Source organism: Xiphophorus maculatus, chromosome 7 (assembly GCF_002775205.1).
Source record: "Xiphophorus maculatus strain JP 163 A chromosome 7, X_maculatus-5.0-male, whole genome shotgun sequence".
NCBI classification, from domain to species: Eukaryota; Metazoa; Chordata; class Actinopteri; order Cyprinodontiformes; family Poeciliidae; genus Xiphophorus; species Xiphophorus maculatus.
Window position 1 is genome coordinate 22,029,866 of NC_036449.1, and position 26,172 is coordinate 22,056,037.

The 26,172-nt window shown below is 35.1% G+C and overlaps 2 protein-coding genes across 8 annotated transcripts in view; both read left to right on the forward strand.

Annotated features, from left to right (window-relative positions):
* The window catches only part of LOC102236009 (LIM and senescent cell antigen-like-containing domain protein 1), a 36,585-nt gene extending 13,273 nt beyond the window's left edge, over window positions 1-23,312 (forward strand). For 3 of the 7 annotated variants that reach the window (XM_023337076.1, XM_023337077.1, XM_023337074.1), the window contains exons 2-11: window positions 10,439-10,598; window positions 13,019-13,085; window positions 13,196-13,316; window positions 14,787-14,936; window positions 15,409-15,559; window positions 17,819-17,911; window positions 18,628-18,676; window positions 18,796-18,871; window positions 19,966-20,153; window positions 21,666-21,753. In XM_023337076.1, coding sequence (XP_023192844.1) covers window positions 10,439-10,598; window positions 13,019-13,085; window positions 13,196-13,316; window positions 14,787-14,936; window positions 15,409-15,559; window positions 17,819-17,911; window positions 18,628-18,676; window positions 18,796-18,871; window positions 19,966-20,110 — 1,012 coding nt within the window. In that variant the 3' untranslated portion in view covers window positions 20,111-20,153; window positions 21,666-21,753. Of the gene's footprint in view, window positions 1-4,477; window positions 4,944-10,438; window positions 10,599-13,018; window positions 13,086-13,195; window positions 13,317-14,786; window positions 14,937-15,408; window positions 15,560-16,687; window positions 16,781-17,818; window positions 17,912-18,627; window positions 18,677-18,795; window positions 18,872-19,965; window positions 20,154-20,278; window positions 21,004-21,665 lie in introns of those variants that run through there. The other 4 variants (XM_023337072.1, XM_023337070.1, XM_023337071.1 and 1 more) reach the window with 4 other exon arrangements.
* A 1,349-nt stretch (window positions 23,313-24,661) lies between these two features.
* LOC102218559 (E3 SUMO-protein ligase RanBP2) overlaps window positions 24,662-26,172 on the forward strand; it is a 33,650-nt gene continuing 32,139 nt past the window's right edge. Inside the window, exon 1 of the mRNA XM_023336510.1 lies at window positions 24,662-24,863. Within this exon, the coding sequence (XP_023192278.1) occupies window positions 24,792-24,863 (72 nt within the window). The 5' untranslated portion in view covers window positions 24,662-24,791. The remainder of the gene's footprint in view (window positions 24,864-26,172) is intronic.

The window sequence follows — 26,172 nt, forward strand, 5'->3', positions numbered from 1 at the left end:
AACTTTATGGTGAATGGAAACACAGTTACTCACTCCAAGAGAAACAAAATGAGCTTTGAGAAACCCCATGCAGGATGTCACAACAACATGTAATCTGTTTTGCGGTTTGCGTGTCTCAAAGGGCCCGGACTTAAAGACTAATATGAATATCTTTGGTTTGTTTCCACTTTCGGCAGAGCGTGCAGCATTCAGAGGAAGGATGGAAGCACATCAAATGTTAATAATAGCTGCATTTTCTGTGTGGTCTCATCCCTCTCATTTTGCTAAACAGTCATTTAAGTAATAACAAAGTCTGCATGGGGAGTCTGGTTTAGGCGAATGCTCAGTCTGCTTTTCAAAATAGTCCTATTTAAAGTAATTTTTCGCCCAGTCGTAAACAGGCCTTGCACCGATGTGAGAAAATCCACTTGAACAATACGGCAGGGTGGACACCCGATAACTGCCTGCTGGACCTTAGGGTGGAGTACTGAGCAGAAATCAAGCTTCCTGTTAAGTACCCACCCTCTGCCCATTATACCCCAGTCAGTCATCACTGGTTCCCAGTAGGAAACCATTTAATGTTTAGTCCAGTGTGGGTCAGAATGGCCACATTTAAATGTGTTAGAAACTGATGTTATCTCAATTTTCATAAGAAAAGGAGAATTATTTACATTTACATACACTTTCCTTCAGGTTTATTGAATGCAAGTGTTATTGTGCTACTGTTTTATTTTCAGTAACCACAATGTCTGTAGGAAACATTAAAAAAGGGTAATACATAAAATTATTGATAGATAATCCAATAAATTACTTGCATAATATTTATAGATGAAACAATGAATCAGATTAATAGAAATAATGAACTAAGTTAGTAATCGATTAATCATTAATTGGAGTATACAGATTCTAAAATATGCAATTTGCTGAAAAATAACACACTCAAAGCAGTAATTAACCCAAAACTGTACAAAAAAATATACATTTTGCATTAAGATCCTTCTTTGTTTGTAAATCTGCTCAACCAAAAGCTCCTCAAGTGTGATAGTTTTAGGTTTACCTGGATCAAATTCTGTAAAATTCTCCTAATAAGCAAATTTTTCTATCCAGTTATTAATTGATCAATTGAAAAAAAATAGTCAACAGATTAGCCCTACACTGTGTTCATGTTAAATTAAACTGAAAATGGCTTAATTAAGTATTTATTAGCTGCAGATGTGTCCTTTGCTATGTTATATTAAGTTAATAAGATGCTTACTGTCTTATTTTTTTAAAAGTTATTGAATTATTTGTTTATTTTTTAAGTGGTTACACAAAAAATCTGCAGAATGTCATTTTCTATCCAATTACTTGATTAATCACTAGAAAAAAACGATAGAATGATTGATTACTAAAGTAATCAACTGCAGCCCTGAAACTATTTATTACTAAATCAGTGTCAAACTATTTTAAGCGATATTAAATCAAATCAATATTGAATCAAGCTGTGACCAAAAGGAACTTTTTAATAAAGCAACCAATATATATTTTTTAATACAACACAAAACTTTGGTGTTTTGAAATAAACTAAACAAACAAATGTTGAATATATGATGAGTATATGTAAGTTGTTTTTTTAATACATTTTCTCTGAATAAAGACAAATATCAGAGGTGCAAGAATGTATTCTGCCATCTTGTGTTGCTGTGGCAGCATCAACAACAATGACTTAAAAGGATAAATAATGTGAACATTACAGATAATCTGAGCATCCTCTTCAACAAACTGCTAGACATCAGCAGTCTTCAGTCAGAGGTTTCTTCAGATTTGCTGTAATACATACAGCGATAGGAGCTACAACTCTTTAAAGAAACTTGGAAAATATGAGTAAAACATTAAATTTTCTTCTGGGATTAAAGTATTACTGACATAAATGAGAGGAAATTGTCTGAAATTGTAAATATTTAATAATTCAGCATTTTAGCTGAAAAAATAGTTTGTTGACCCCTTTCGATAGAGACAGCCGGCCCTCTATGTATACAATCTGACATATATACACAAAACAGCAGCTGCCATCACCTAGTTTGGAGTTGAGGCTCCAATGAACATCTATTTGTAGAATGGAGTCATAAAGATACGCAGAGATACGTCTCAGCTGGACACACGCACACACTCACACTCTGGGTTTGGACATTATGATGTAAACGCCAGCTTTCGTTAATAAATCCTTCGTTCTGCTGTAAAATCTTGTTGGCTGTTTCTTCTCCGTTTGAGCGTCGAGCTTGTTTGTCTCGTTGGAGAGTATTTCCGGATCTGGCCTGGAGTTGTTTTCATGTTTTGCAAAGTGGTCGTTAATTAGTGGAGAAAGTTGAGCACAACCGCATAAAGAGCTGTCTATCTACCCAGATTTTAGGGTTTACAGGAATGCCGATGCTTAGAGCATTGTGGGATTTTGAAGGATTAGAATATTTTATAATTGATCCAAATAGTTTCCCTGTTGGGTTTTAGACTTGTATTCAAGCTGAACCGGCTCTGACTCTGGAAATAAACAGCTCATAACTAAGCACATTAAGCATGAGGTTAAGTTGCTATTAGAAAGGTGAACATGAAGTTGAAGTTTACAATTAAAACTGATCTAAATAGGTGCTACTCAGTGAGAGCATTGCAGCCAAACAGGTCACATGTTGAACTGTTTTGAATATCCTGGTGCTTGTGCAACAGCAATTTGTCTGAATAATGACAAAACAAAAATATAAGGTTCGGCTAAACTTGTGTAATAAATACAATTTACACTAAAGCTGCCTCTTTTATATTATTAGAAAGAGATATTGTATGGGGGAATTTTTTCTGTCATAATCCAAGAGCACACATTTTCAGTCTGAAAACAGGATTTCATCACTTTTGTTCTTAAAATTTTTAATACTTTTGCTTACATTTTCAGTTTGAAAGCAGGCCTTCATGTCTTTCTTCTCAAAACGTGTAATTTGTGTACTCAAAACTTCTGCTCTCTTTCAAATATTCACTGTGGTTTCTCAAACCTTCGATAGTAGCCACACAGGCGCACCCAGTAGAAGGAAACAAACACACCCCGTACAATGCTTTAATTCTATTGGCTGAGTGGTTGCCAGGCAACGGTGCTCTATTGTTCCAAGTGAGCAGAAAATGATTCTCAAGCAAGCTGAGAGGTTTGTAAGCTTGGATTTGAGCCAAGCAGAGACAAGGTTTGAGTGCGAGGAGAACTAGAAAATACACTAACCTTTTTAGGAACTTCTTACACCCTGCTGTGAATCTTATGACTTTACTGTAGCAAGCTTTGAGTCTTCTTCATTCAACACCGACTTCCACACTGAAGAGTGCTCTTGCCACAAAGATTTTTCTCTTAGATATGGTGCATTTAAACTGGATTTAGGATCAATGTCGACTGGTCTCTTGTCAAAATGAAAAATCTACTATTTTATCACTATTTATTTTAAAAGTAACGGTAACACTTTATTTGCTGGCTCTTTCACAAACATGGAAGAGTCTTTATGAATATTGTCATCATGAAGTGTCATTCGATAAATAATTACTCTTTTAGGTAATTTTATTTATATGCCACATTTTCAGCAACAAGGCAATTCAAAGTGCTTTACATGAATTAGAAGGAAATACAAACAAAACAACAAAACCAAAAGAAAGACAAGAAGGTAAAGGTACATATCGGTTCCCTATGTTTAATAAGAATAAAAATAAGTAATCCGTAATTTATAAACTAGTAAGGGTTTCTCTGGATTCTTGTTCTGATAAAACTAAATATTGGTTCTAGATGTGTATGATGTAAAGCTAAATGTTGGTTCTCCATGTTTGATTCTTGTTCTGGGTCGTTAAGTAGACGTTACTTTCTAAGTTTGATCTAGATTTGTAAAAATAACAGGAGTTTCTCTATGTCTAGTTCCAATATTAAAAGTATAAATCTAAATGATGGTCTAAAGTAATTAGTACTCCACAGTTTATAAGCTAAATGTTGACTCTTTTAATCGACTTTTATACATTTATGCATAGAAAATGTCATTATTTACCGAAAGACACTTCATGACAACAGCCGTAAACATTCATAAGGACTCATTAATATTCATGACAGGTGTTATGTTATGTTTATGCCAGTTTCATGTCAGTCCTTCATAAGTGTTACCAAAGTTATTTAAAGTTTTCCATCTAAATCAGAACGGTGAGCTTGATTGACGTTATCCGGCTCGCAGCCCGAAACACTTTCTGCAGTTTTGTTTTGCTCTGTGATGTCAACCAGATAATGAAGCAGTCGTAGTGATTAGTTTGGCCTGTTGCTCTTTTGTTAGTGTCTCACTTGTTTACCCCAAGCTCCAGCTGCTAAACACCAAAACTTGAATGAGTTGAGGAAACGGTTGAAAAATGAAACGAGGACACGTGTTTGTGTGCATCATTGTGACACAGTGACCTCTGTCAGCACAAGCGTCAGTCAGGGTGGGCTCTTTATTTCAGTATCCTGCCCAAGAATAGCCACCGAGTGACAGGAGGGGAGGCTGATAGTGTGGGTGTGTGAATAAGAGAGCAACAGGGGGAATGAGAGAACGAGGGAGTGTTGAGTCCATCAGTGACGGAGTCAGTGTGTTTGAGACAAGTAGAGAGAGAGGGGGAGAGATTTCCCAGCACAGTTTGATCGGCATCTCGGTTCTCCCTCCCGCTGCGTGAGTTACGGCTCCAACACTTCCAACAATCACAGAGGATTTTACCCTGAGCACAAGGCTCAATCTGCCAGAGATGAGCGTGGAAATGAACGGGCGCGCCGTGCCACCTTCCATACCTGAGGATGGCGAAGCCCCGGACCACATCCGCCACGGAGAGATGAACGGCTATCACCAGAGGCTTCAGGCTGGGGATGGGGGCGAGGCTGAGCTCCCGGTGTCCAAGACTCAGAGGCGGAAGAGTGATGTCAAAGTCTATAGAGAGTTCTGTGACTTTTATGCTCGCTTGTAAGTACTGGTTGAAAATTGGCACAGAAATGCAACAAATCTGGTGGTGAAAGTTGTATTTTAAACTGCAAATGTGGATTAATATGAGAAGTAGTAACTCTTTCTGGTATTACATTAAATCCAACATTTTCATATATTTAGAAGGTAAGGAATGTTGAGGTCATATTTGCCGTCACGTTATTAGTTTAAGTGTGATCTGACTGCAGTGTTACAGAATGTGAGGAATTCCTCCGTGGAGCTGAAGCGGACAGTCTGATTAGCTCAAGCTGCTGTTTGTGCAGAGATGCCTGTGAACGCTACAGGAGAGAACGCACAGGGTGGACTATTTTCGTGCCGAGCAGGCGGGGAGTTGTTATACAAAATGGCATATGCCAGTTGGCATTCAAAATATGTGTGCTTGAGAGACAGCAGAGCTAAATATACATTCTGTATTTCTAAGCTGTCTGAGTTTATCACCTGATGTAGGAAAGCATGGGCATTAGGTCACCTGCAGGATTTGGATCAAAGCTTTTTGAGGAGATAATTTTCAAAAATGAGTGAGGTAACTACCAACAGGCACTTAATTAGTATTATTAGTTAGAAAATTGGTAATATTACTAATTTTACTAGTAGTACAAATAATAAATTTTTACCTGGCTGCAGTAAAAAAAAAAAAAAACTACCATTACAAAGATGACTTAACTTAAAAATGAGTTAAGTTATAAAAATAAAATTTTTTATTGTAAGTCAACTTGATGTAGTGTACAAACTTTTGTAAAATTCCTCTTAACTAGTTTAATATAATTTCTAAAGACAATTAAAGGAATAGCTTTTATTAAGTGTTTTGAACTTGACAATTAAAGTTACTACAACTTAACTGAGTCAAAGCAACAAGACAACTAGCATATTTTTACAGCGTGCCGTTTTCTGTTATGATACTTATTTATAAAGTAGTCCAAGTCAGTTGCCCATATTATTACATCACATTAGAAACCATAAGTACAGTTATTCAAATTAATGCTATGTATATTGTTGACACGTCAGTTGCAATAAGGAAGTTTGCTGTGCTTAAAATGATTGTTTTCCTGCCTCAATATTCTCATAAAATGTTCTTTTCTCACTATGCCATCTGCTTTTTAGAGTGCACCGCTCCCTCCTACAGCAAAACATAATATTCCCCTACTGATACTTAGAGTCTGTGACACAATAAATCCAAGACCTCATTAGAAAAACAAACTACTGTGCTTTTAACAATATATATTTCTCACAAACTATTACAAAATGCATGGCATTGTAAAATTGGGTCATTTGTGATGTAATGAGGGTAGCTCAAAATGTAAACAACCAATTATCTGCAGTTTTGGAGGAAGAAGTTACATCAAGTGATCAAGTGATTATATACAGTAATTGTGGGCAGTTGTAGATTTTTTTAAGAGCAGTATTTATGCTATTTTGGGTTATGTTTGTTCTGACATCCTGAACAATTATAGTTATCTAAACAGACGGAAAAGAAATTACTTTTTGCACTTTTAGCAACATCACAACAGTACCTGAAATAAAAATTTATAATTTGCTGAGGTAGGCACGCTAACTAAAGGTTAGTTGCGTTAACCCTAAAGCACTAATCATAAACTGTAATGGCACTAACGCTAAAGAACTACAGCCACATTTAGTGGGAGCTAATGCTAAAGCACTAACTTCAGTTCAAATTATATCTGCCTGTTTAATGTTTGTTTAAAACATTAAACAAATGTTTTAAACAAAAAACATTTGTTTAAATGTTTTAATTAAAATAAATTAAAACATTTAATTTGTTTTAATGAAACAAATTAAAAGTAATGTTTATTAAACATTACATTTATTAAACATTAAATGTAATGTTTAATAAATTAAACATTACATTTAATTTTTAGTTTATATATTATACTCTATTGTATTTATGTTTATATTTTGTTTTATTGTGTTGTGTATGTTTCGTCATTGAAATAGTGTAAAAAAAAGAAAGAATAGTGAGGAAACAGAACTGCTCCACGTACTTCAAAATAAGAGCATGAATATCAACATCTAACTACCAGAATAATTTTTACAGTCAATAATCAAAAACACAGATTTTGACCTTTATTAAATTAAAAATTTACAAAACAGCAAAGGAAATCAGAGATTTAGAATTTATCTGGAAAAATTTATTTAGGTGAAGCTAAGTGCGCTAACAGTTAGCGCTGTTATTAGCCCACTGCTGATGATTTCTAACTGCTGAAGGTATTTGGTTTATACATTTTTTTTGGACCCCTGGAAATGCGTTTCAGCTGATATATAAATCTGGAGGAGCAAATGTTCACACACACTGTCTTCACAAAGCAGAAAAGCAGCAATTACAAATGGACAATGTGCTGACTTTACTGCAAATCAAAAGTTCAAAGCGTAAAGAATGACATACTGATGCCATATGGGAATTCAGGCTGAACAAGTTTATGCTTCAAGAAGATGCTTCTCTCATACTTTTTCTTGCTGGCTTCATCTATTTTTTGTTCCTCCTGTTGATACAGCACATTATTTATACAAATACATGAACCAAAAAAGAAAACACATGGATACGTTACAAAGCGAAGCTCTAAGCAGGCTTTTTACTTCCTGTTACCTTGTAAACTCTTTCCAGGTGCCAGTCTTTAGAGTTGTGAGCACATAACTCTTTGCTTTCTTTCTCTACCTCATGTGTGAATTTAATTTAGACTCATGAAAGCAGCTTTTGAGCAGATCCCAACAAAAACAAAGCCAAGAGATATGGAAAATTGGATTAAATTTAATTAGAAAAGGCCTTTCTTTCCCAAGCTATATAAATGTGTTCAGTTTGGCTATGGGTGCTGTTAAAGGCAGATATGAGGGTGGAAATGCCTGAGGGATGTATCACTTCCTCACACAAATCCTTCGGACAGGGCAGGGCTGTCAGTGTGTTTGATATCAGTCCAAACAGGCCAGAAGAAAAATGTGTATGTGATAATCCCGCTGCAGACTGGACACATCTTGCCTCAATGTGGTATTTTTACAGAGCATGCCAGCTAAACACCATTTTAATACAAAGTGTATGATATAAATGCTTCATAAAGCTGCCGTTGTTTACATGTTGATGTTTAGAGCATAACCCAGAAATGAGAACAAATGAATTGTGCTGTTGGACTTCTTTGAGATAAAGTCAGCATAACTAAGTAAACATTACCAGATGGTTTCACGTTGTGATGATCCTCCGTGGTCTTGTGTGTTTATGTGTGTTGCCTTCACACACTGTGCTATTTTGACCTTTTAGAAAGCAGGAAAGCCAGGATTGTTCCTCCAATTCCCCTTTCTCTGTGTTTTTCATATCAACATCTCTCCCTGCTTCATATTTCTGCCTACATCCAGTTTATCGGGTATTAAACTGCAGAGCAGGGACATCTATCTGGATTTTTTATTCTTATTACAAGCGTTCAAGTATTTAGATTTAATGTCACCATTATCAAAGGTCATCTCTTGTTTTTTAATGGAAGTACTTATAAGAAATGAGGTTTTACAGCCCTTTGTGCTCATGATTGACATTGCAGTTGCAAAATTTCCTAATATTATGCAGCTGTAATCAAAACAACTACTTGGGCAACCATATTAGCATTAAAGAGCTGTGAGAAAGCACAAAGGCAGTCCAATAAATGATATTGCACAATATCTGTTGTTGATGTGAAGATAATTAGTAACTGTTATGATGTTATCATCAGATGTTTTTAAAAACAGTTTTTATTGCCTGATGGACTCCAGTCAAAAACTCCAACAGTTTTGATTTCACATCAGTGGTAAGGTTTTGATTTCACATCAGTGGTAAGGTTTTGATTTCACATCAGTGGTAAGGTTTTGATAAGTTTGTCATTAAATGCGATAAAATTCAAAAGAAGAAGATGAGCATGGCTAAAGCACTGCTAGGCTAAAGTTTTTCCAAAACAGTTGCAGCTTCAGTTTTCTTTTACATTCTATACAATTTTTTCTCAGCACACATTTTCACATTTTAAAGTAAACGGAGTCAAAACTAATGGAGACAAATGCAAAACAAATAAACAAAAGAACCACTCCTGTGCTTTAGAAACCTTGTTTTCTTTCATGAGATAAAATAAAAATTTTCATCTAGATGGGAGACACAAACTCAGAAAAAATCCCTCCTATCTGGATTAGCATTTACATCTCAAAGATTTCTCAGAACGATGAACCATATTGTTAACATTTTGCTTTTGTAACAGAGTTGGGCCAATCAGAAACCTCCCCAACACTGAGAAAATCCAAGGCCTGTTTTTCTTTTTTACAGTAATAAAATCAAAGTTTTTTTTATTTGCTTCATCAAGATCATCATTGATTCATGTTATTGTTTTATCTATGTTTGATCTGTTGATCTTTCTGCTCTGCTGTTTTGGCATTTCAAATTTTTTTAAATATAATTTTACCACCTCTTTACCTCCTTAGAACATTCAGCGTTGTTACACAACTAGTGTCATGAATTATGTTACAGGCATAGAGTCTGAGTCCATGTTAGCTAAAAAACATTAGCGTAATGAAATTAAGCTAATGTTTTGTGTAGCGTGCTTGGGTAGAGTGATATTGTGATAGTAAATTCAAAGCCATGTAAACAAAAATCTTAAGCGAACAACAGTCATCCAGAGTTGTTTTTATATTTCTATTTTTAATTATTTATTTCAAACAGGTTTTAAAAAAAACAAAAGAACAAGCAACCAGTATGTCAGAGAAAAACCTGTTCATGCATACGCAAAAACAAAATGCATATACCAGGACTTCGATCTGGAATCCTTACTTATTTTATTCTAGTTTAATATTCTACTTCATCCACTCTGCTTGTTTTATTACAGACTGAAAAGAGTCATAACTTCCAATCATAAAAGTTCATACTTGTTGGGCTTGTTTCTTGTGTGTCAGATTTTGAGATTTTTTTTTCTAAATGTTAGAAAATATTACACCCATCCCTGTTGATATATTACCGAACATATTTTACTGTGATAAAAATATTTTATCTGATCAACGTTAATCCTACACATGTTGTTTCTTCCCTGTCATGTAATCTTAAATCCAATTTAAAAGCCAATGTTTGTCCTCATACCTCAGATTTGATTAGCAGCAGCTTCTTGCTGTGCCAGAAGGACAACATGCAGGTTTTACTCCTCGCTGAGCCTCCCACCCTGATGAACCAGAACCAAAATAAACCTGGAAACTCTTACATCACATGTTCTCTCTCTCCTGTCTCTCTCCGTTTAATCTTCCAGCTGTTATCATGCTGTGGGAAATGTGGCAACAACTTTTTAAACAATGTTTTATGTGTCCTGGCGTGACCCAAGTTATTGTCCTATCCAAACTTTTACGCCTGGGTTAAATCAACTTACACCGAACCTATAAACTGAGATAAATCATTCATTTTTATTTAAAATTATGTCCTTTTTGCATGATTTTAGTGCATTTTGCCCTGATTTTCTTTTTTTCATGTTTGTCTTCAGCAACATGGCCAATGCCCTGGCCAACGCCATGTGTGAACGGTGCAAGAGCCGCTTCGCGCCAGCGGAAAAGATAGTGAACAGCAACGGGGAGCTTTACCATGAGCAGTGCTTCGTCTGTGCGCAGTGTTTCCAGCAGTTCCCAGAGGGACTCTTCTATGAGGTAACTTTATATGCCCTGATAAATTAATAAAGACATGCATGAGGCAATAACTCTTAGATGTAAGCTCTCCCTGAGGCTAAATCACCAGATGCTGTGTAGCACACTTCCTATCTGCTCTGCATGAGTGTTTTTATAGAGCTGTAAAATTAAATGGATTTATGTTTTTGCTTTTTTTGTCACACTTAAATGTTTCAGATCATCCAACAAATTGTAATATCAGATAAAAGTAAATACAAAAAGCAGTTTTTAAATCATTTCATTTAAAAGTGACCTATTATTCATCCTTGAACATGTTACAATAGGTCTATGGGGTAAACAAAACATGTTGTTACATTTTACACTCGTTTAGACAACGTTTACACTCGCATTTGAAAATGTCTGTAACAGATGTGCAATTATACAACTGTACATATTTGAAAAGCAGAAGTGGGGCCTCCTGGACAACCAAGAAGAATGCAGCAAGTGGTTTCTGGATGGTAAAATCAACAATCAAACACTTTGCCTTTTCCAGCAGCCGTTGTAGAGCAAAATCAGCCGGCCAAATGTTTTTGGGTTGCTAGTAACAGGCTGGGCTTTGCTCGGGTTGCTAGGTAACTGGCAGTGCCTGCTGATTTATGATGTTACATTCTAAAGGTTTTTGAAAGGATTCATTTTCCAGACACAAAAAAAACATTAACTTATTGCCAATTAACAACTGAGTGTTTTTTAAGCACTTGGGTTGTTTTTAGAAGCAGTAGAAACCCAAATGGATGTATAAAAATAAGCAAAATGTGAATTTCACATGATTTTCCTCTTTAAGGTAAAGAAAGTCATGTGAAAAAAATCTATTTTACACTAAACACAATTACTGGTTTTGTGTTTGGAATAACTGGACCAGTTTTCTTCCACATTGAATGATTTTTAAGCTTTCATAAACTCTGAAACTCTGCAAAGTCACTCTTCATAAACTAAAATGTGAAACTTGAATACCCCTTTTTTCTTAATCAATGAAATAATCATTTTGAAACTGCTTTTTGTGTTTATGTAGGTTATCATTGGCTACTATTGAAATATTTTGGATTGTTTTAATTACAATGTGTAATACGAAGGAGTATTAATGCCAGGGTAAGAGAAAAAAATTAACCATTCAAATAAAGTCATGATATTACATTAAAAAAAACTCAGAATATAACAAGAATAAAGTCATTCCCCAGTAAGTCGAAATAATACAAGAATAAACTCAGAATATTACCGGAATAAAGTCACAAAAATACAAGAAAAAGAGTTGCAGTAATACAAGAATAAAGTCAGAATAATATGAGAATAAAGTTGCAATATTACCAGAATAAAGTAGTAATAATGCAAGAAAGAAGTTGTATGACAAAGTGGAAATAATACCAGAAAAAAACTCATAATATTACCAGAATAAAATTGTAATACTCTGAAGTGGTAATTTTATAACAAAATAAATGATAAATAATAAATTATAATAATTATAATAAACTGAAATGAGGAATTTTGACCATATTTTGAGGTTAGAATTTGGTAATCAAAATTTTGCTTTCATTAAAACAACTTATTTCTAGTAATTTGAAAACTTTCTCTGGTATTATTGTTACTTTACTCTCATAATATTGTTGCTCTGCTCTCGTAATTTAAAATATGATGATAATATGTGCAGTTAGTATAAAACAACATGTAGAAAACTCTTTGGCACACAAATGTTCTGCAGCAAATATAAACCAATGCTTAGTTTTCACCTGATAGGCTGAGAAGTAAACCAAGGTGATCACAACCTTTAAACAGTGTTGAATTATTAACAGCTGCTTTTCCAATAAACTATTTCTGCACAGATGTTGAAACAAGGCCAGATGTTTCTCAGATTCCCCAAACAACACAAGGCCTCTAATGCGAACCACACAACCTGATCAATAATCAATACACAACAAAGACAAGAAGATCAGTTTTCCCTTCCCTTACTGTTCATGTTACTATAAGTACACAGAGATAAAATGACATCCAGGAAACATCCACAGCTGCAGTTAATCTAATGACAAAGATCAAACTAATCATTTCCTTCTTCATGTTCAGATGTTTTGCTGTGAAATTATTCACTTTTTCTCTGTAATTATCCCCACTATTTGTATTTTATATCACTATTTTGTGATTAAATATCGCTTAAACCCCATGTATATCGAACATTGTCTATATCCATATCTGACTATATATTTGCATGCCATCATGAGTGAACATCATTAACTTTTAACATGTTAAAATGCATATATATATATATAGTATATACTGTATATATATATATATGTGTTAAAAATATTTAATGTAACCATTTTGTTCCCTGTTTAAAATACACTTCAGCACTTTATGCCGGAGTTAAAGTGAGAAACCTTTGAATTATAACACCAGTAATATATTTGTTTTGACAGTTTGAAGGCAGGAAGTACTGCGAACATGACTTCCAGATGCTGTTCGCTCCTTGTTGCCATCAGTGTGGTGAGCATAAACCTTTCTCCTTGTTCAGAACCAAATGAGAACGGACCTGGATTTTAAGAGCCAAATCGCTTCATTGCTGTTGTTTCTGTAAACGTTTGTTCTCCTCTCAGGTGAGTTCATCATTGGCCGTGTGATCAAGGCGATGAACAACAGCTGGCACCCCGAGTGTTTCTGCTGTGACCTTTGCCAGGCCGTTCTCGCAGATGTTGGATTTGTTAAAAACGCCGGACGGTCAGTGTTAGTTCAGTCACTAACTCTCATATTTAGTGTATATTTAGCTTGGTGGGTGTGAATGCTCCCATAAAAATACCTCTGTATTTAAACAAGAGAATTTACCTAAACCTTATAACACAATTCAACTTTTTATTTTAAAAAATCAGAAAAGCTATAATTCTTTCTACTGTTGCTAAAATAATGGTTATTGATATTTACATTTTGATTCATATGGTGAGGAAGAGAATAAAGGTGTTGAAAATCAGTCCTGTACTCAGTTCAGTAAGTAATTGATTTAATCAGTTTATTTTAACTGACATAAAGTTAGTGCTCATGTCACGTCACACGGTGAACTTTGTCTTTGCTGGCAGTTGCCATGGAGTTGCTATGACAACAATAAACAAGCCACAAACTTAGAGCTAGCTTTCGCCTCGTTCTTAACTTATACAAATAATATAAGTACATGACAACTATGACTCGAACACAGTTTGTGAGTACTCCACCTCTGTGTAATATTAAGAAAAATATCAGTCATATTTACTGTAGTACTTACTGCCGAACTAGCAAAATTAGCTTAGCTAATGTAGCTTTTAGCTGCTAGCTAACACGTACGTGTAGCCTACGTGTATGTTACTATTTTATACATACTCTGCCTGTCACCAGAACTTTGTTATTCACACGAAGACTTCGTAAGTCCTTTACAAATCCGTTTAAACATTGTTTGTATGCGTTCGTGAACTTCAGGCTGCGAAACTCATCCATGGTCAGAAAAGCTATAACGAAGTAGTTAACTAGATCGGCAGCTTGTCCACATCGTCTGATATATTTTCCTTCTCTGTCTCATACGGGTCGATCCCGACAGCAGCGATTTTGTTCATGTATCCTTCTCTTGCACATTGGTCAAAAGTGTCCATATATTTTCTTTTTGTTGGTCTAGTAGCCATGCGTCCGCTGTGCATTGCGCATGCGTGTGGGAACTATGTATAGATTGTTTTTAAAAAGTAACCTGTGCTGGAAGATTACAGCTAATTATAGAATAAACACCCCCTAAATGTATTGGTAGTTTTTAATAATAGGTGCTGATTGCTTTGAATATTATACTGTTTATACCTTCTGGATGCTCAACTCTTTATAAACAGAAACTGTTTTAAGATGATCTTAGATGAGCTTAAGATGAGACTATTATGTGCTCCAAAAAATAGTCCAATTAATCCTTAATGTCCGCCACCACATTAACTATAATGACTTTAATGTGTAATTAACTTTTAGTGGCTATTAACTGTATAAAACATTGGTGTACAAAGTTGTTACTTTATTACTGGTTTGTATCCAGTACTGACCGTTCTGCTTGAAATGGCCCCTGACTTTCATCTGATATCGCTCTGTACGTCAAATAACCTTTAGAAATTAAAGTTTTCAACCTTATTGATCCCACAAGAGACTGAGTTTCTAATCAAAATCGCCCCTCTATTTTTCTTCTGTCTGTAGGCATCTGTGTCGCCCCTGTCACAACAAGGAGAAAGCCCGTGGATTGGGAAAATATGTCTGTCAGAAGTGTCACGCCATCATTGACGAGCAGCCGCTGCTTTTCAAGAACGACCCCTATCACCCAGATCACTTCAACTGCACCAACTGCGGGTAAACACACAGTCACAAGCAAAAATGAGTGAGAGGGCTGTAGGATGCAAGAGACAATTAATGTGAATTTCATTGAAATTTCTCATGCATGCTGGCAAATGTCAAAGTTTTAGCATTTAAATACAAATTTTAGAGGATATTAACCAAGATTTTAGGGTTAGTGTCATAAATCTTTGCTTCGTTTTTCTAAAAATATATTTTGAAGAAAATCTCAATTGATTGACTAAAACCTCAATACTGCCATCTAGTGGAAAGGTTGGGCAACTGTCTTTGTAGGCATAAATAATGTGCACCCAAGTACCAGAAAATAGTTGAAAATCTTGGTAAATATTCTACTTCTTTGAACTTAAATGTGACTATTCCTTACAATTTATGTCAATATTTTTTTTCTGCAATAGAAATTGCATTACTATGTCAGTTCAGCTGAGGTTTAATACCATTAAACCTCCTGAATTGTTTGAAATCTCTGCAGTAAGGAGCTGACAGCGGATGCTAGGGAGCTGAAAGGCGAGCTCTATTGTCTGCCCTGCCATGACAAGATGGGCGTCCCAATCTGCGGGGCCTGCAGGAGACCCATCGAGGGCCGCGTGGTCAACGCCATGGGCAAGCAGTGGCACGTCGAGGTGCGAATTTTAAAGAATTATTCCACCTAAAAATTCAACAGGTAGCAAATAGGGATGCAAATTATCGATTAACGAGTTAATCTAAAGATGACTGGTCTTATCAGTCGACTTACGATTAATTGATAAGCGTCAATTTTGTCTTGTATGAAAAGAGCTGATCGTCTTTCCATAACCTGAAGGGCTTCATTTTTCATAATGTACTGAGTTTGAAGAGGAAAACATTAAATTTTAACATTATTTTGTGTCAGATGTATTAAATAGTGACTAAATAAACAGGAAATTTTGCTCTATCACTTTACTAAACTTGGACATATTTATAAAATACAACAAAACACTAATCTCTTAAGTTGCTGAAAGGAAAAATAAGATCAAAAGTATAAAATATGAACAGATGTTCATACAGAAGTACAATTTGTGGTTGCTCTTGCAGGAAAGTTAAAACTTTGCTTGATGAATGAAATTTCTGAAAAGTTAAACACTTTCTACTTTAAAAGCTGTGGAAATGTCCACCTTTTTTCTAGAAAGTATGCAGACTTATTCTAAAATTTTCTGAGTTTTTGTTGAAATTTATTCCTCTTTCTTTTGTTTCTATCTACAATGGCCCTAATGTGCCATCTTTGCTCCGCCATGCAGCTGAATCCGTGTAATTAAAACTACACTTAAAGAGCTTGTCATGTGTTTATATTTCAAAACAAAACCTCAAAAGTTGTATTTTGCATCCCAAACCGGACTGTTTTTCTTTTCTGTTTTGGAATAGCTGCCATCTTTAATTCCATATGGTTAATAATTAGGTTTAAGAATGACCACTGGCGCCCTCTGCTGGATGGCGGCCAAACTACAACACTAAAAGAAGGTCTGAGCAAACGCTTTTAGTTAATCAACTGGAAGTCATTTTAATCTAATAAACAATTAATTGACAATTAATTATAACTCGATTAATCGTTTGCATCCCTAGTAGTAATATAGAAGTTGGAGAATCATTCACATTGTACTACGAAGTCAATACTTATTAAAAACAGATTTATGTCTGAAGGCTTTAAGCGTCTGTCATGAAAAATTAATCAACTTAATTCTTTTTCCCAGTTTTTCACATTCACAGTCCGCTTCTCTGTTTTCCTCAATGTTTAGCATCATGTGTGTACTGTGTGTGAGCGCCCGTTTCAGGGCCACCCATTTTACGAACGAGGCGGCCGTGCCTATTGTGAGAGACACTTTGACATGGTGAGGGAGGGGCTGTGCGCCTGTTTGAATGTTGAATGCTGCCCGTCTCCCTGCCTGACTGAAATTAACCAGCCTTCATGCAGGGTTTACTGTAGATAGAATAGAATAGTACTTTCTTAATCCCACAGTGGGGAAATTTACTTGTTACAACCATCGCAGTAAAAACATATGCCCCAGTAAATATCAAAATATCTTAAACAATATAAACAACTGTATATTAATAAAGTACTTACAGATAAATTATAAATTTAAATTAAATTGAAACCTAAAAATCTGTGTGATTTTTAAATACAAAATAAATACAGAAATACAGAATATGTCCTTTTGTATTTTCATTGCACAACTTTATAGAGCTCACATGCAGTGACATAAAGGTCACATGTGATTTATTTCACATTTATATTTTAGGAAAACATACTGGTTCATATTTGTTGTAAAGAATAAAAAGCTGACTAATATTGTCTACTTTTTATAACTTAGGCACTTTTTAAAGATTTAATTGGAGGTTTATTGTTAGAGGGATAATCCATTGACGAATAAGTCACTAAGGAAAAAATTCTTTATACCAAAGTATTGCTCACATAGATAAATTGTACAACTTTAAAACTGTTATGGGTCTTAACTAAAACTGTAAATCAAAACTAATATGGAGAATGTTTCAAATAAAGCAAATGTAGATATAAATATCTTGTACAAAATAGATTTTTAATGTATTTGTTGCTTTTGTTGTTTTTATTTTACTATCTTCCTAGGTACTGTTAAGTTTTCCTTTTTCCTAGTTTATTTATTCACAATTTATTAGTCAGCAGAATATTTTAAATCGTAGGTGATTTTCTCATTTTGAAAGAACAATTTACAACTTCTATTATTAATATTTCTCCAGTCCCTGTGCGGATGCATCAGCAGCACATCTGGAATGAACTTTGTTGTTTTTTGGCCTCATAGTGTAACATAATAATAATGTACTGATGAGTGTGATGATGTCACTGACTGACTTATGCACTAACCATGTGTGCTGGCCTTGGGTTGTGCTTGCAGCATTTTGTGTGTGCTAAGTGTGAGAAACCCTTCCTGGGTCACCGTCACTACGAGCGCAAGGGCCTGGCTTACTGTGAGACGCACTACAACCAGGTAACAAACACAAACAACCAGGTAACAAACACACTAAACCAGGTAACAAACACAAACAACCAGGTAACAAACACAAACAACCAGGTAACAAACATACTAAACCAGGTAACATATACACTATAACCAGGTAACAAACACAAACAACCAGGTAACAAACATACTAAACCAGGTAACATATACACTATAACCAGGTAACAAACACAAACAACCATGAAACAACTATAAACAACCAGTTAACAAACACACTATAACCAGGTAACAAACACAAACAACCATGTAACAACTATAAACAACCAGGTAACAAACACACTATAACCAGGTAACAAACGCTCTATAACCAGGTAACAAACGCTCTATAACCAGGTCAAATTAAACCTATTATAAGAACTGAGAACGTTTTAAACTGAAAAAGTGACTTTTTAACATGTGGGTGTTTTGGGATACAATCTTTTCTAAGCCATAGCTTTCTAAAATAATCATAAGAATTGAACCAATAATAAATCTGTAATTAAAACTAATCTGATTCTGCCATTTTATCATCAATAATTGAAGTTTAATGTTACTGTAATTTCTTGGGTTTATTCTTTCAGATGCATTGTAATCCAGCACCCTTTTTTGTTTTTAAGTTTTATGAAAACAGCATGTTGGGTGAACCATGACAAAATAAATAAACAAACATTTTGCTACGTTGCTAATCTTCTGTTTCTGCCTCTTAGCTTTTTGGAGACGTTTGCTATCACTGCAATCGTGTCATCGAGGGAGACGGTGAGGAAATTCTCTTTAACACTGTCATTCTGAATCGATGTGTTGGATCAAATTAGTTATAGTTTGTGCAGTAAATCAGAAGAATGTGTTTATAATCTGCCCTCTGTGTTTATTTCCAGTGGTGTCTGCCCTCAACAAGGCCTGGTGTGTCAACTGCTTCGCCTGCTCTACCTGCAACACCAAGCTCACTCTCAAGTAAGTTACACGTTTTATCGACACACAAACCGTTCAGATGCTCTTTGTTCAGAGGTTTATATAACTGTTAATCACTGATTAATGATCAAAACAGGAAATAAACCGCATCTCAATAAATTTAAATTATCATCAAGTTAAGTCATTTTTATCTGCTTCAAAAAGTGACACCCTTATGTGTCATTGCACACAAATTATACATTTCCATCAGGGTTGAAACAATTAATTGTATTAATTGTGATAAATCAATTATTGAAATAGTAACTAATTTATCAATTGATTAATCATTAACTGCATTACAGAGATTCAAAAACAAGCTAAAAGAACAACCTATTCAGAGTAGCAATTAAGCCAAAATTATGGGAAAAAAATATAGACAGTTTGCTTTTAAAATTAAACAAAAAAACCTTAAAGTGGCAGTTTTTGTTTAAAAAGTATTTCGATTTTTTTAATACAATATCAAATTTGTCTAAGAAACTAAACATTTAGTATTCCACTATAAGCCATGATCACCAAAATATAACAGAAATAAATGCTTTTAATGTTTAAATGCTCCGTAAGTAATCTATATAATTTTCACTCATTTAATGGAATTTCTTAATTGTAATATATTTAATGACATTTCTTCTAAGTTATTCAGATTCACCTATGTTAACAATAATCTTCACCATATTTCTGTACATTTATAACTATGTTTTATTTATTATTTGTAGCAATAAATGAAGAATGAGCTTTCAAACCAGTATTATTGTTTTATTTAATTTGACTTTGGAGCACTGTTTCCCATCCTGATGTGACCCTCCCTGGTTGCATTTGTACTTTTTGACATTAATATAAATATAAGTTCATGATTTACGCCAGGGGTTTTCTTCTTTGCATGCTCTTCAGTTGTCAGTCTTGCCACTGAGACTTATTTTGCTGCTTTGAATCATTATTTTCAGTCTTATCTTTACTGATTTCTAATCTGTCTGTTGTCTTTTCTTCCATCTCTCCTGTTGCTTATTTCTCTTTGTCCTCTCTGCTGTCTCCAAACACTTCTTTTTCCTCCTGAACTGCTTTCTCTGCCGTTCATCTCTCTATCATCCCTGCTCTGTCAGGGATAAATTTGTTGAGGTGGATTTGAAGCCTGTGTGCAAACACTGCTTCGAAAGACTCCCAGACGATTTGAGACGTCGGCTGGCCAAGCGTGAACGTGACTCAAAAGAGAAGAAGAAGAAACCGCTGATACCCATGTGTCTTTGATACTCTCTTGCTCTCTGTCCTCCTGGCAGCTGTTCCTCCTTTGGTCAGTTTTGATCTTCCTTCAGTTTTCTGCTTTTCCCGCCATATTTAACCCTAAAACCTCTCTAACACTTATTGAAGCAGAGATTTGGCTTAGTTCAGTGACGTTATACTGAAATGTTTTTCCAGCACGTGACCGCCTCTAAGCAGGAAATGAAGATCAGCATTTGGACCAGAACTTGATGTGCAAACAACAGAATCAGAATCAGTTGCAGGCTGAAGGGAATGCTTTGTTTCCTGGTTCCCCGGTTTGTCTGGTGTTAGGAGTAAATCCTTAATCACATCCGGCAGCTTTCTGCCATCATCTGAGCAAATCTAAAGCTTCCTCTTGTTGCTATGCGTGACCCAGGCCTGACAGCGTAAATACTGTAGGAACGGCTGAGTGAAAACAAAAGCTGGAAGAAATCAATCCAAGTGCCTGAAAACCACCCCACCGTTTTTTTTGATCATTTATTGCCTTTTAGTTTCTAGAAAATGAATTGTTTCAAAACTCCTACTGTTTGTTAAATCACATTTCGTTCCCTAGCAACCCCAGATCAGTCCAGCCCGTCACCTAGCAACCCGAGCGGAACTCTAGTACATTTGGCAGTTGGTTCTGAAAGGAGCTCAAAATAGGCAGAACTGTTCAGACTAAAGTATCATTATTATAAAATATTTTGTTCAAAAGATGTAATAATCATGTTTTGTGAAGCTCATAAACCGATCCCAACCTGTTAAAGGAAAAAAATGTCACCTTTGGGAAAAGGAGGAGAATGATTTTGAGGAAGCAATGAAGACTGCTAATCTTAAAACACAAAATGTTGCCATGTATTTTTGGTCTAGTTGCTAGTGAAAATATCTTAGCACACCTGAAATAAGACTAAACGTTTCAGTAACATAAAGGAACTTGTTTTAAGTCAGCAATTTCTTAATATTGAGTAGATTGGCAGATTATTTTACTTATTGCATGGGAAAATTGTACTTTTTTATCAATATTAAGAAATTTTGACTTAAAACAAGCTCCTATCTCTTGCTAAAAAGTTACTTATAAGTTAGTTTTCTCTTAGATTTAGTTTTTTTCTGTGTATGTACTGTAGGTGCTAGGGCTAGGCGATGTGGCTTAAAAATAAAATCCCCCTTTTTTCAGACTAGATCCAATATTTGATTTAAAATAATTTTTTCCTAACTTTCTTTACTAAAAAAATAAATTTTAAATGACAGAAAATATTGTCAAAAAGTGGTTTTTATTTCAATCATGTGTGTTGAACGATGGAATATCAGAGCCAGGCTACATTATTTTTTGTTGAATTACAAAAACAAAAAAAGTCATAGAATTAAAGACGTAATTTTACGAGAAAAAAACTTGTTTTAATGAAAAGATTTAATTATCATTTATTAATTCTTTACAATAATTCCATTGCTTGCCAAAAGATTTACTGAATGTGCCAAAAAAGCAGCCAAAACCCACCAACGTTTTTGTACCACTAGATGCTTTATTGCTACAGGGACTTCAACTGGTTATGTTTTCACCCCGCAGGAACAAGTTTGTGGAGTTCGACATGAAGCCGGTGTGTAAGAAGTGCTACGAGAAGTTCCCGTTGGAGCTGAAAAAGCGGCTGAAGAAGCTGTCCGAAGCTGCTGCACGGAAGTGAACCGACGGTCAAGCAGCTGAAGGAGATGAAACCCTGAGGTGGCCGACCCCATGACCCCCTCACCTGTAGCCCCACACCTGCAAAGTGCCTTGATTTCATCCTCCTTAAACTGGTTTAGCTTTGCTCGTCAAGTGTCTTCTTGCATAAATTCTGTCTTTATACATTCACTTGTTTCACTGCGATTTACATTATATGTTCTATATTTAATAAACTAGAGAGACGTGGAAATAAGACTGAAAAGCTGTTCTGGCAGGTTGTTTAATCTGTTACCTGAAGCCAAAATTGCCTCCTGTTAGAATAATAACAATACATAAACTTAAAACAAGCTAAAGAAATATGTTTTATTAAATGTTAACACACAACACAATAAACCGTTACAGGCGTTTTACTAAACTAAATGTGTATTAAGTTTGAAAGGTAAAATGACCATGTAATGAGAATTTGTGCTCCAGATAATGATTTTGTCTAACATGCATCTGGATTGAACGCAGTATTTTAGATGACACGTTGCAGTATTAATTTTAATTTTTCATATAACATGTCAACAGCTCTTAGTTTTATACTCACAGAGACATAATGACAGTTGTTATTGTAGAAAAAAGTAAGAAATATTTAATTATTAATTTATAAATTAATAAGAAATGTATAAATACTTGATTAACATGTTATCAAGCGTTTCTTAATATTAATTATTCTTGGTTATTAAGTCATACATAATGGACATTCAGTGACCTAATTCTTATTCGGCAATGAAAAATGCTTTGTTGCTGAAAAGTGCGATACAAATGAACTTGATGATGAAAATAATATCACAAATATTATAGTAATGAAATAAATCCCCAATTTTTTACCCACTCTTAATTAGTCGATACATAATGCTAAAGCAGAAACCTGTGACTGTGCAGTCCACTCCAACATCTGAACCTCCACTTGTAAAAATCAGTTCTGTTGAAAACAAGTGCTGGACACATCGGGTGTCGCTGTGACAGGATTTAAGTTGCAGCAACTGCTGCCACATGGGTCTGTGTGCGCGTGTTGCAACTTGTGGCATGTGCAGAGACCGGATGTGAGAGTCATGTTCGATGTTAAGAGCTTTTGCCTGTAAATCCAGTGAATGAAAGCGATCCTCTTAACTACTTCCTCAGCTCAGACTTGCTTTGCAAAATAAAGCAGCAGCCCTCTGTTTCAAAATAATTATTTATCCGTCGTATTTTACCTTGCAAGGCTTTGCTCTTCGTATTTTGATTCACTAGTAAAAAAAAAAGAAACATTCCACAGTTGTTTTATGCAGAAGCACCCAATGGACTCGTTGTTGTTAGGCAGAACTGCAGCAGCACTATAAATACTCCTGGGTGTAGTTTTATTTGCCATGTTGTACCATGTGTCAACTAGATTATGTTTTATGGAAAGACGCCTGTGTCGTACTGTATTTTTCCTCCGAAGACACACCAAAGTGCATGCTTTATGTTTTCCTTTACTGCTACTTAAAGTCCTTTACTGACACAATAAACACAATTTGCCCAAGCTTGAAATCCGTGTGGACTGGTATTTTCTAGTTAAGAGCTTCTCATAATTTTTTAATTAGGATTATGGATTTATGGTGTACAGAAATGTGGCTGATGTTCTTGAAACCTTTTATAAATAAAAGATGCTTTCTTAAAAAGTAAAGTTTCTGACAGAAATCGTTTAAAAGGCCATTTCTAAGCAGATTTACTTCTTTAAGTTACATTTTAAATTATATAGCTGCTAATGTCAGTGCTTCTAGAAACTCTATCTTGGTTTTACTCGATGTTAGTGCTGTGTTTGAAATAGCTGATCATATTATAAATACACTGGAAATGTGCTAAAGACAGAGACAATTGTGTTATTTGTTCATTATAAATCTGGGCAGATGAAATTCTGTCATGGTGTTCCTCTGGGAGCCATTCTCGGACCACTTTTTATGTCTAAATGTAGAATAACACATCTATGATGATGACACTCAGCTTTGAAGAAAAAAAAATTTCTTCCAATGGAAATAAATGAAATATTTAGTACATTTAATTTCCCTTTGGGATCAACTTAAATTGAATTTCCATAAACCACACTTTTTGCCTTTAACTTCAAAGTAAGTACAACCACATCCATCCACTGACTTTTACACAACAGCAGACTTTTATGCTCCAAAATCTGCTTTTTATTCATTTATAAAACTAAATAGAGCAAGTATTTTCAATCTTATTGCTGTATGGACAATTTTACTAAATCAAGTCCAAATTTGCAAGATGAAAGCATATGTTTAGTTTTGGGTCTACAGTGATTTATCCATCTCTTTCTAACAAAATAGACGGACTCTTTCATTTGCTAAATCAAATATATTGCATGTTTATGTAACTGTGGTGCAAATAAATAAAAATCCTATAGAATTTTGTGATTTTATTCTTTTGTCCATATATAAGAAGATGGAGGCGTATTTACATATTAGAATGGCACAAAGTCCGGACCTAAATATATTTCAAGACTAGAATTGCAAAAATGACCAAAAAAAATATCCAGAGAGGCTGGATACATAATTATGCTACATATGAACTTTTAATATTAATAAAATTTATGAACATGAAGCAGCAAAAGTCTGAACAAGGAACTCATAATAAAACATTTTAAAAGTAGGAACAGAAACATGTATTTGTTTAATGTTTCTGACTCTTTTATTGCTTCTTTTTTTTTTTAATAAACAGAAACACTCATAAATTTAGTGCAGGTTACTGAAATGTCTATTTACTTTATGTTTGGACTTCTACAATCTCAAACCTCTTTTAAACTACAGTGCGTCAGCGTGCGTAAGACCAATCTCGGCTCTGATTGGTCGGAAAGTCTGTTTCAAGTTTGCGCATGACAACGTAACGCGCTCTGCCATTTGACTGCGCATTATCACTATGGGGAGTTAACGTGATGTTAATGTCAGTGTTTCTTTTACATTTCGTGAACTGTGGTTAGGTTAGCTCTTGTAGAAGACTCTGACATTTGAAGCCATGAGGCGGAGTAAGGCTGAAGTGGACCGCTACGTTTCCTCCGTACAGAGTTCCTCTCCTTCACTCAAAGAGGTAAGGTAGTACCAGCGGCTAAGCATGCTAGCCTGCTCCCCCCGCTAGGTCTGAGCCGCATGTGACAGTCAGTCGGCGTTTAGCTTCAAACTTGGCTGTATTTTATCCGAACACAGCTTGAAGTTTTGACTACGCGATCTTGTCACCAGTTTGTGTTTATGTTTGTTGTCGGTTGAACCTCTGCTAGCCGTCTCCGGCTAGCGGCACATGCTATCAACCGGCTTTATGGCGAAGAAGTTAGCTTCAGAAACATAGCATCTGATTCGACGCTCAAGTAAGTAGCTAGTTTTCTGGTTTTAAACGAACTAGGGGTACCTTTTATAAACTCCAATTGAACAGTGTAAAACATATAATGATTTTAAGTCTCGTATTCTCTAAATTTCAAACGTTGACTGCCTAATGTAATCATAGTTATACATTATACAACTTGTTGACTAAGAGTCCTTTATTTACAGATCACTTCCTATTTATGAACATTCATTATTTCAGTGTAAAATAGTCCAGTTCAGCTTTGGCGTGTGCCAATTCTCTCAAATTTCTAACTCGAGCTGGGCAATCATTGTCTAACTGTTGTAAAATAAGTGTAATAGCCCTTTATTTACTCTCCGAATCGGATACCAACTTCGGTGTTATCGTCCTGCCTTGAAATGCGCGGTTGCCCGTAGGTTTCATAAAATAGCGCCAGCTTGTCACGCATCACATTGATGACATCTTTACTGTTTTTTTAGTGACCTTTTTGAAATATTAATTGATGCTGTAAATAACGACGATTTACTCACAGTTAAGCTTCACACAGGACGATGCAAAAAGCAGATCCAAAGTCCATCCCGGTGTGTGAAACGAAACTGGGCCTGACCAAGTTTTTCGTTTAAATAGTAAACCAGATCAAGACGAGCTAACAACGTTTGCTTCCTTAACATCTACTGTAGAACAAACCAAAGCAATTTATTTGCATGTATTGGGATGCCTGTTGGAGTCACTTTACTCTTCATTTTTAATTCTCAAAATACTTATAACTACAGTTGCATCGGAGTAAAATACTTTGTATTAATAGTTACAATAGCTAAATTCTGCATGATGATTGAAAACGTGCTTTAACTGTTTAAAATAAACTGCAGCATTAACCTGTCCATTTCTCTTTTAGCTCTTTTAAGAGGATACAAATATTTTCTTCTATCCTTCCTGTTTGGGTGTTATTTAATTGGGATAGAGGTGATGTCACACTGTGTGTGGGTTTAATAACTTTAAAACAGATAAAATTAGTTAAAAAGGACACTTTTATTACAGCAATATCTGATATTGCTGATTT